This window comes from Kogia breviceps, chromosome 6 (assembly GCF_026419965.1).
Source record: "Kogia breviceps isolate mKogBre1 chromosome 6, mKogBre1 haplotype 1, whole genome shotgun sequence".
NCBI classification, from domain to species: domain Eukaryota; kingdom Metazoa; phylum Chordata; class Mammalia; order Artiodactyla; family Physeteridae; genus Kogia; species Kogia breviceps.
The window spans coordinates 5,774,019-5,785,511 of NC_081315.1; the positions used below are offsets into that span (position 1 = coordinate 5,774,019).

Genomic DNA, 11,493 nt, shown 5'->3' on the forward strand with positions numbered 1-11,493 from the left:
TCAAGGGATCAAATTCCAACGCTGCTAAGCAGGCCTCCACAACAGCAACTAAAAGCAGAGCTGACTGGAACCCCCTGAAGCTACTTCTGAATCCACTCCTCCCCACTCACTACTTCAGGCTTCTCATCTATAAACAGTGTGAAACTAAGCAAACAAAGTTCTCAATAATTCATGCAAGCGACTAACAATACAACTTTAAAAAATGTTTAACAGCACGTAATCAAAAAGAAAGAACATTAATACCGAAATTACATACCAGACTTGAACAAAGTTACTCTGATTCTGGAGAACACATGCTCACAGCGATGGCATTAAAGAAATGGAAGGTCCTACCCACACTTCTCAAGCAGCCGTGAAAGACCAACCATCGTCTATCAGAAGAATATGATTATATTCTGATTCTTGGACATCTTTATGGCCTACATGGCTGCTCAGGTAAACAAAATATTCAAATGAGAAGCACTGAACATTAAAAACCCACCCTATTAAAAATTAAACTGTAGACACACCAGTCAAAAAATGGTGCCTAAGATTTCCCGCACGAAAATGGAAGGAGCTAATGGGTCAAAAATGGCCCTCCAAGAAGACAGTCCTATCTTACAATGGTCTTGACTTCTAGCTCTATGAAGACTTATCATTGGGGTAGGGGGAAAAAATCAGTAATTTATGATCTTTTGAGGTAAAATTACCTAAAGAACCTTGATCTGGGTTTTCACTCACAAATACACAGAAAGGGCAGCAGACAGTGGGAAAGGAATCAAACACTCCAAATGGCAACAAATCCTTTCGGTGCCAGTTTGGGGAGAACTTTAAAAAGTGAGGGAAGTGGAATGAAGTTATCTGACCACTTTCTCACGTTACCCAAGAATAGAGGACATGCATGTGGAGGCCAATTACCTGATGCTATTAGGTGAGCCTTCACTTTTCAGATATGGTTGGAAAGTAGGATCCAATCTCTGGAGTACTGAGAGCCATGATTGTAAACTTTTTTTTCCTATAACTGGTAAAACATATTGGAAAAAAGAATGGATTAGGTCTCTACACTGTGAGTCAACTAGGACCTCATATAACATTTAGTCAGATTCCTCAACTTCTCCAGGGAAAGTACTTTTACAACATTCCATGGAACTCAGCTATTCCTTTAGCCATCACCAACAAGCATTAATTTGCCCTCATCAATTACCCTATCACACATGACACTAGATTCACATCAGCCCATTAAATATTTTCACCTAAAAGTTGAAAGTGAACACTTCTTTGAAATGTCTTTATATTCTTTTTTTAGTAAACTACAATGTTCTCATCCCATCTTTCTCTAAAATCACTGTCACAAAAATAAAGCTCAAAAGAATACTCTCGAGGGCTTCCCTGGTGGCGCAGTGGTTGAGAATCCGCCTGCCGATGCAGGGGACGCGGGTTCGTGCCCCGGTCCGGGAGGATCCCACGTGCCGCGGAGCGACTGGGCCCGTGAGCCGTGGCCGCTGAGCCTGCGCGTCCGGAGCCTGTGCTCCGCGACGGGAGAGGCCGCAACAGTGAGAGGCCCGCGTACCGCAAAAAAAAAAAGAATACTCTCGAAAGTTAACTGGCATAAATATAAAAGTAATATAACATCACAATCCATCTCCATAAGAAGAAACCTTCGATGATGAATATAGCCCTAAGCGTTATCTTTCATGTTAACTGAGGAGTCCATAGCTCACGGAATCTAAGACACCGACTTGATATTCCACAAAATTAAAAGCACTGCCAAAACACTGTGAAGCTAATCACTGCCATCAGGTATTAGGCCCAACTTTTCAGAAGCGTGAAAAGGTTAAAAAGTGTCCACTTTAGAATTGGCAACATTCCCACGGATGATGAGTGAACAAAGAAACATTCCCTGAGCCCCTACAACATAACCAACACTGGGGACACAACTCCGCTGCGACAGACCTGGTCCTTTCACTGGGAAATTTCCTGTTCTGCTCACCTGTCCGTTTCTATGGTGATCCTATCCACCTTTCAATCTAAGGTCAAGCCACGATGCCTTCCCTGACCACTGCTCGGCAGGTTACCTCCCCTTCCACTCAGTCCTTCAGCTTCCTGTGCCTGCTACAATTCACTGGGCTTTCAGTCATCAACTCTGCTGTTACTCTGCCTTCAGCCAAGTGTATGCTCACTCTCTAGCTAGAGTCTTCTTTACAGACATTTGTCTTTATTCTCTAAAACAATCACAGCTCACTTATTAAATCTACTGGGGATGGAGAAAGCTAATAGATGGAATGTTTCTGTGTGATAATGATCATATACACGTATATACACAGTGTACACATGGATGCTCTACTAATATTTATTCAGGATTATTTGTGCTTCATACAAGCTTTACTGAAATAACTTTGTGCAATGAAGCACAAAATCTTAATTTTTTAAAAAATCTGAGCACTGTTTTTAAAAAGCACCAAGTATTAATGAAAACCTATCTCCTTTCAAGTATATAAGCCATTTCTTAAATATCAGGTATTTTGAGAACGCTAATTAAGTGCCATCGGTATTCTAAGATATGATAATAATAATTCCAGATATACTAAAGTTGTAAAAAGCTGAAGTTGAACAAGGCCTGCATTTAGGACAAAACTCATAAACCAAGTTGGGCCCTGAAAACACCACATTCAATCAACGATTATTAACTGTAGAACAAGGTGCAATACAATTTCAAGATGGTGGAAAGTCAAAAATGTGAAATAATCCACTGTAACTTCTGACCACTTGAGGTGGCCCACGTATTTCCATAACCTCACGTTTGGATAAGGGTCTGCACTGCCAGAATCAGAAAAAGTGTACTCACTCTAACTACAAGGGTCAACCTAATTATACTGCATTTGTATGTTACCTATATTATACTGTATATTGCATATATACATATATTGCATTTGTATATCACCTATATACTGTATATTGTAAGTTACATACCATATATTGTGTATATATAGTATATACGCAATATACAGCATACAATATACAGTATAATATAGGCAGTCTCTAAATTCTGAAGGTAAATTTACCAAGAATTGCCTACAAGCATTAAGTTTTTTTCTTGGTCATATCATACGACATGTATAGATACACATTATCTATATTGCAGTATTATCCATGTTTTATCCCCCAAAGCACTGTGATCATAATTTTAAAATATTATGGAAAAACTTCAGGTTTTCAATAGGTACTAATTTATACAATTCATTTCTGATTAAGACTTTGCAATGTCACAATCCCGTGAATGTCCTTATGATTCTAAATTTTAATTACATCAGATTTATTTGAAAGAACGGTTAAGAGCATAAATCGATGAGAAAACTCTTCAAAGAGAACCTAATTCTCCAATTCACTGAAACACTGAATAAACCCTATGTGGTTTAACGTGGTTCCAAAACTGTAACATGCTGCTTTACATCCACTGTACAGATTACAGATTAATATAAACCTTCTCAGCATAAAGCGTTTATGTTTCAAAAGAATGATTCCACTTGGTTAACTTTAAGTCATAGATTATGTAATTGTGACATTAAGAAAAGAGCCAATTAAGACTATTCTCCTTTCCAATGCCTCTATGGCTGACCAATCCGTTTTTCCTCTTCCGCTCATCTTTTTTTAAAACAAGTTATAACCACACCTTGTCATCCCAAGGGACTGTTGCAACTGTTTAATTCTAGTGCCATAACTACTGAGCCCACACTCTAGAGCCCGCGAGCCACTACTACTGAAGCCCGCACACCTAGAGCTCATGCTCCGCAACAAGAGAAGCCACGGCAGTGAGAAGCCCGCGCACCACAACGAGGAGCAGCCCCCGCTCGCCACAACTAGAGAAAGCCCGCGCGCAGCAACAAAGACCCAACACAGCCAAAAATAAATAAAATAAATTAATTAAAAATTTTTTTAAAAAGCAACTTTTAATTCTAAAAGAACAATCTCGAGGTTACCTCACTGTAGCTCCCACATTCTTACAATGAGGGATCCGCAACAGCTAGTAGGTAGATCACCAGGACCTAACTTTGCAACAATGGAAAAGATTTAAAAAGCTAGACCCAGGAAGGCAACATTCCTGTTTGACAAACAGGCTAAATGGAGGTAAAAATTAAGCTCGGCATGCCTGAACAACAACAGCAAACAGCCTAGAATATGAGATACTTCATAAAGAGGAAGGACATAAAACCGGGCTAAACTGGGCCTGTCTATGTTCTAAAGATCTCAACGACCCAGCACAAACTCTGAAACAGGTATTAACTGTTTGGCCCATTTTAATTTTTGTTTGCCTTTTGGCAGACAACACAGAATATTTCTCTCATCTTCTTCAGAATTTCATTAGGAAATTAAATTAACAGACTACACAGAGCAAACAGTTCCGCTGCACAACCCCTGCTGCCTAAGGAGACACACGCCCGTAGACCTGAACAAACGGCACATTCAATACCAGCCAGAGCTAGTTGTAACAAAGCAGGGGATGCTTCCCCGGAAGCGCGGACTATCATCTTCTGAAAAAAGACAAACGTAAGCTAAGTCACAGGACTGTCCCAAAAGTCAGGAAAGCATATGGCACCAATAGCCAGTTCGCGGAGAAGCTTAAAGTAGAAGATACCAAATGTACAGCCAGGAACAAGAAGAGAAATGCATGTGTAAGCTAGAATTATAAAGATGAATCTACAGGTAAACAGAAGAAGTGAGTCAGGAAACAAGACGATGACACTGAGAGCGATGAGAGCCCCCAGACGCGTACAAGAGAAACAGTGCTGTTTCTTGTCTCACCCACAAGAGCTAGCTTGGTTCCCGATGGCTTTCCTATCCAAGCAAGTTTCCAACAAATGCCCCTTCTCTTGATGCAATCTGAGGGTCTCTGTTGCAGCCACGAGAGTCCAATGTAAGTCATGTGTGCTCCCAAGTACTATTATTTCCCTTCTCTCCTCCACAGAAGATAAATACTATTAGTGACGGCACAGCAACCCCGTCTGAAGTGTTCTAAGCCTCCCTCTCCTGTGACCGAGAACCCGTTCCTTGTGGTTTGCATGGGGTTGAAAACACCCACCCAGCTCCCGCCTTCTTCAAAATCCACGCGCTTCCACGCTTCCTTTCTGTCACCTGGCTCTCACACGCTCCTGCCCTCACGCTCACCCGTGTGCTTTCTCTCAAGCACACGCTTTCCTACACACTCTCCACAAGAAAAGCAGTGACTAAGGCAATCCGAATGCCCGTCTCACCAGACTCAACTATCTGTCCAGGCCTGAGTACCGAGCCCCCGGCAAACCAGCACAAGCTCTCTCCGTGGCTTTCAAGCAGGAGTATCAGCGGCCAAGCCGCCAGCCCCGCGCAGAAACACCTACTGAGCAACAGAGAAAGAGCAGGTCCTAGAGATACTGAGCGCTTGCAGCCACACCATCCCTGGTGCTCAGGGTCAAGTCCTTCTCTTCCCTTGGACTTCAGAGCTAAAGTCCTGAAGGAGTCCTCAGATACTCTTTCACACCCTAAGTCAAAAAGATTTAGGGCAGACCCAGAGAACTCATTCCTGCACCTAGCTCTGGCACCAGAGTGGCTTAAAAGACTAGAAACTTCTAGTACATTTATTTCCTAATCGTGAAAATATAAAGTAAACAGCTAGTTAGGAATCCAAAAGCTAAAAACAAAGCCCATAATTGCCCCTTCCATCCTTGCCAAAGATCCTTCAGCACCGGCGCAAGAAGGCACGGGGCCGCACGCTATTCCTAGTTCTAAAATCTAACATACTTTCCCGGCACAGACGCGATCTTCTGATAAGAGCCAAGCATACACTCACAATTCAACAGCACTTCCAGCAACTGACTGTATCTGCCTCCGCTTCATTTACTATCTCTCTCTCTCCCGTAGGTACTATGAGAGTAGAAAGGGGCTGGGTCTTGTTTACAGCACTTGGCACACGGCAGGTGTGCTGTGATAGTTTAAAAGTGGGTGAATGTAAGATGCCTGTTCACTCACCCACTCTGCAATCACATATTACGTTGACTGAGACCCAACATCCGAAAAGCACTCTGCTGGGCGCTAAGGGAACCGCAAAGATCAGGTCTGAACTCAGTCCTCAAGAACGTGGGTCCCGGCCTCTATGGACATAGACCCTTTTTGACTTTCTGATCAAATTATGAGCATTCTATCCAGAAAAATACCTAAGTATATTTACTAATATTTTGCATTAAATTCCAAGGGAAAAATTCCAGGTCTAGTAAGATAAATAAGAAAATGAAACACATACATAAATCAAAGTACTGTGGTCCTTTATTTGTGGATTCTCATACTCTAAGAGAGAACTTAAACAGAAAGGTGATCAAGATACAGGGGAAAGATCAAATTTCCCAATACTTTCAGAAAATAGTCATAAGTTGGGAGAGCCTTTGTGTAAAAAGACCACTGAGAGAGATCAATGTCTAGAGTAGGAAAATATAAATCAATGATGAATTTGCATACAAATCCAAGGGTTCTCAATACATGAGGTGTTAAGTGAGACCGGAAATTTCTTATTACAAGTAGAGAAAAAGGAAATAGTATCGAGTGAATACAGTCATGAAAAGGTCCCTGAATGACTCTAGGCTTTAAAATTTTTTTTCAAATCTTGCTTTACTACTTCACTGATTTAAGTATTATATCATTACAGTCAGTGATCATTAAGGTTTTTAAAAGCTTTAATAATAACTAAAGTACATGTGGGAGCGGGGAGAATAAACATGTGGCAATATCCTGTGAAATTCTGAGAAGACTTTCCTCTTGGATCATAAGGTTTCATTCAACCAGACTACCATCAACCTCCTAGTAACAGCTTAGAAGGAAATAACCACACAAGAGTTAAATTTATAGACCAAACCTATCAAATGTCAATACCAATCCACAATAAACAAGTTTTTTCCAACTGCAATAATGAAAACACTGCAAAAACTTCAAGTAAATATAAATCCTCAAAAGTGCAACTGATCTAATTTCACTATTTCTCTAAATGCAGTCGATTAAAAAAATAATTTCAATTGCTACTTAGCAAAATTTTCTGAGTTGTAGACCAAAAAAAAAAAAAAAAAAAAAATCTTTACACTCTTTAGGGAAGATAAAAAATGAAAAGCAGCAAGTCAAACTGGATGCCCAGCACAACTATCAAATGTTAGCGTTGGAATCAACCTGAGAAATTATTTAGATCAGTACTTTCTTTTACTTAACAAAGCCAAGGCATGGCAAAGGTATGACCAATAAAAGGTGAGAAAGGTATTCAAATTTATGGAGCAGATATAGGCCAAATGAGATCAATACTGGTACCATAAAATATTTTAGAACATGCAAATTAAGTTCAGTAACAAATCTAAGTACTTACACTGAGAAGTAACTCATCTTTTGTTTTAAGAGGAAAATTCTTATTTTCCTTCTCAACTTGTAAATCATCTTCTCCATCTGACAGCACTGCAGGGAGGGATATAGGAGACGAAGATGATGAGGATGATGATGAGGAAGAAGAGGAGCTTGAACTATCGGAATCTGTTTCACTGTAGAGAAGAAAAAATTGAAAACAGTACAAAAGCATTATTATGAGGGTATCAAAATACGATTATTCAACTAGGAAATACCTACTTTACTAGATGTTTATGGCTGCTGTTCAAAAGCTTAGCATTTCAAAACTGACTATGGTATTTGGAAAGCAGTCTTTAATCCACTGATCACAAAATCCCTGCTATAACCCACACCCTCTTATTACAATTGTCTCACGTGTCATGCAACAGTCTGAATATAACTAAGCATGTGACAAATCACTGACAGAAGAGAATTCTGGGAAAGGCATCTCTCTTAGTAGTCACCAAGGACCAAATCACAACTAAGCCAAGAGACTTTCTTCTCAGTCTTCAATTTGGAAACCCCTCAGAGTTACTAACCATGCTGAACACTACTCCCTGAAATCTCCTTTAGCCCTTGACTTCCACAGCAATTCTCAGTGCCAGTAACTCGCCTCTTAAGTTGTTTGCTGGTACCCACTTCAGCTCCTTGTATGTACTGTTTCTAAGAGTCCCATCCTCAAGTTCTCTTCTTTCTCTGGTACTCGTTTCATGGATAACCTCATCCACTCCAACGAGCTCAATCGTTACCAACGTGCAGATAACTCCCAAATCTTCAGACTTGATATCCCCAGCTCCACTACTGATCTCTGGCTGCTTACCAGCAACTCTGCTATGAATGACCTACACATGTCTCACACTCACAAGTTAAAAGAAAAAAGTGCACTCTCCTTACTAAATCTGCTTCTGTCTTCGAGCTTCTACTTTTATTTCATCGTTTAGTCCTCAATCCAGTCACCAGAGGTAGAAACCTTGGAATCATTGCAAGCTATTGCATTCTCAGTCAATGATAAAACTGGTAAATGTGACTCCTATTCCGCTAGAAAAATCTGAATACAGAGTGTGTATTAGGTGATATTAAGGAATTAGGATTCATTTCACTATGATTGATAGAGACATGGTGGTTATGTAAAAAGTATTTCATCTGAGATGAATAGTACAGAATTTACAGGTAAGGTGGCATGCTGTCTGAAATTTGTTTTAACACTACCAGGTTAAAAAAAAAAAGTTAGAAATGTTAGATAAAACAAAGTTAGCAAAATATTGGAAAGTGTCGAATCGAGTTTGGTGATGAGTGTATGTGCATTCATTGTACTGCTCTCTGTACTTTGTATATGAGTTTGAAAACATCCATGATAAAAAGTTCAAGTAAGCTTTATCTGTAATCTGATGTTCGAATTTACATCTCCATCCCAGAATTGTCCTCTGAACTCTAAACTCATCATCCTACTGCTTACCTGACATCTCCAATTTGTTGTGAGGGAAACCTCAAATTAACTGTCCGAAGTTAACATGCCTATTGGTCTACAGCCCCCATCCCAGTAAATAGCACCACCATCCACCCAACTGATGCCTCTCTGACTCGGCCACTACTACATCTACTAGCGACGCTGAGCAGGGAGATGTCAAAATATTCAATCCAAACGTGGTCACATCGTGGACTAACGGAACATCCTTCCAACTGCTTCCACGCTAACGCCGCCCGTTCTGCTTTCGCTCTTGAGCCCAGTTCAATTCCTTCTCCACAGGGCAAAACATCAGAACGTTAACCTGAGCATGTCAATTATCTGCTCAATTCTTCAATAGTTTCTCCACCACTTAGAATTAAAACTTTATCATGGCCAGAGGGTCCGACCAGGTTGGGTTCTCCTACTACTTTCTCAGCGCCTAGCTTGTTCCTTGTGGTAATTTTCACCAACTCATTGGCTGACTGGTATGTTTACTTTTATTTTTCGTCCCTCTCAGCAGAATGCAGGGCAAGGGTAGTATCTATTTTGTTCACCGCTACAGCGTCGCACAAGACACAAACACTTGAAGACGATATGCTGCTGCATGGTGTAGTAACGTTACGCCGAAGTCCCCTCCCTCCACAAAACTTTCACATTTAAAAGACACCGCGAGGGAGGGGAGAGGGGCCTCATAAAACCTACGGAGAGCCTGCAGTAATAGTAAAATAACAATGTTTCGCTAATTTCATTAACAATTCCTCACCACAAGGCTTCTACGAACAAAACTGCCGGGACCCAACTTGTAAACACATAATACCCTGCACCTGATGCTCCATTTATCTGGCTCCACAAGCAAGCGCACACACTAAACTGGATGGGGAAAAGTCGCAACAACCTTATATCCGCAGATTTCCTATGCTCTATCTGAAAATGATACGGTGTACACAAGACCCCCAGACTTCGGGGACGAGGGGTCGTGACGGCGACGCTCAGGCCCCAAGCACGATGCACAAGGGGCGGCGAGGAACGCGCCCCGGCTCCCGGGCCCTCCCGCTCCCCGAGCCCGCCCCGGGCCCCGCGCCCCAGACCGCCGGGCGCCCGACCTGTCCGAGTCGGAGTCCGAGTCGGAGTCCGACGTCTCCAAGCTGCTCCCTCCGGGAGGCGGCTCCGGGAGAGACGGCTGAGCGAGCTGAGGTGGCTGCTCCCCCGCAAGGTCCGGGGCCCCCTCGTCCTCCCGCGGCGCTGCGACCGGAGCGGGGTCCGGAGCCGACACAGCCAGACCTTGGTCAACCCCGACGCCGACGCCACCGAATTTCAGAGTTTGCAGCTGAGCGGCGGCGGCCTCCACCACCTCCATGGCGCCGCACTCGGGGCGCCCGCGCGGGAAGACACACCACCTCGGCGGCGGAGCCGACAACGAAACGCTGGGTCGCTTCCCGCGCTGCTCGGTGAGCTCCACCCGGAACCGCACGCGGAGCCGACCGGAGACGCGGAGCCGTCCGGAGACGCGCCCCCGCCGTGCACGCAGCTGCACTTCCGGCAGCGTGTGACGTAACGCGACGCGACGGCGTGCCCTGGGGCGGGGCGGGGCGGGCCGCAGGCCTTTGCAGCCTGAACCGCGGGGTCCGAAAGCCGCCGATTCCACGCGTCTTGGGAAGTGCGTCTCACTCCGCAAAGCGGGATAGAGAGACTTTCCTGCAGCTGCTGCTGCTGCTTCTGCTGCTGCTGGATCTGGGGCAATTCTGCGGAGGCGGAGACGGGAAGGAGGGATGACAGGACAGGGAGATGCCTGATGGGCCGAGACCGTGCACATCAGAAACTTGAGCCAGGAATCCTTGAGCAGGCACTTTAGTAAACTTCCTTAAAGTTAAATGGAGTTCCAGCCGTGGATAGACAGCAAGCACGATGACCATCCATCTCAAAACGATTACAACTCTTCCTTTTTTTTTTTTTCCTCCAAAGCGCTCCCAATTTAAAGAGAGCACCAATCGTGGAAAAAGTGTTGCTGCTGGTTGATGTTATAGTTGATACCGCTTCGCAGAAAGGGTGGGATGTAATTAAAATGACTAACTTGGCCTGAGAAACCATAATTCTGGGTCATAAGGAAGGTAAGAAAAAAGTTCTTAGGATTGAGGTAGAGAACAGAATTTTCTGGTTTTCTGTTAGAACTTCAACTTGATGCATCAGCCCCTCGAGTAATAATAAATAATAATCGTCGTGACCACTGATTAAGCATGCATATGTGCCGAGAACTGTACCAAAGACGTTATCAAATTATTCACGGAGTTTTATTGAGTGCCCTCCACAGTAGTAGACCTTCATAGAAATTAAGACAAGAATAATGCATAGTCTCTGGAGCTTACAATTTAATTGAAGTAAAAAGGTCAATGCACAGGAGATAACGAGAAAGATATTTGAAATGTGAAAGGGAGTTAAATAAGATTGATTGGCTGTATCATGGAGACCTTCCAAAGAGAGGCAGGAATTTAAACTCGAGATACTATTCTCCAATGCAGTGATTAAGCAGAGCTCAGTGTTCCCAGCTAAATAGACCTGTGTTCAAATCTCAGCTCTACCATTTCCTTGTTGGTGTAACTGTGACTTTGGGCAGAGAGTCTAACATACCTAAATTTCATTTTCCTTATCTATAAAATGGAGATAAAAATACTATCTCATTTAGT

General features: G+C 42.8%; 1 protein-coding gene across 3 annotated transcripts in view; it reads right to left on the reverse strand.

The window, feature by feature from the left end:
• Positions 1-10,550, reverse strand: part of NAF1 (nuclear assembly factor 1 ribonucleoprotein) — a 291,086-nt gene extending 280,536 nt beyond the window's left edge. For 2 of the 3 annotated variants that reach the window (XR_010840952.1, XR_010840951.1), the window contains exons 1-2: positions 9,916-10,355; positions 7,352-7,520 (exon numbers count right to left, since the gene is read on the reverse strand). Coding sequence is in view for 1 of the 3 variants with exons in the window: in XM_059066347.2 (XP_058922330.2) it covers positions 7,352-7,520; positions 9,916-10,169 (423 nt within the window). In the remaining 2 variants the exon portion in view is untranslated. Of the gene's footprint in view, positions 1-7,351; positions 7,521-9,915 lie in introns of all 3 variants that reach the window. The other variant, XM_059066347.2, reaches the window with a different exon arrangement.
• Between the last annotated feature and the right edge of the window lie 943 nt (positions 10,551-11,493).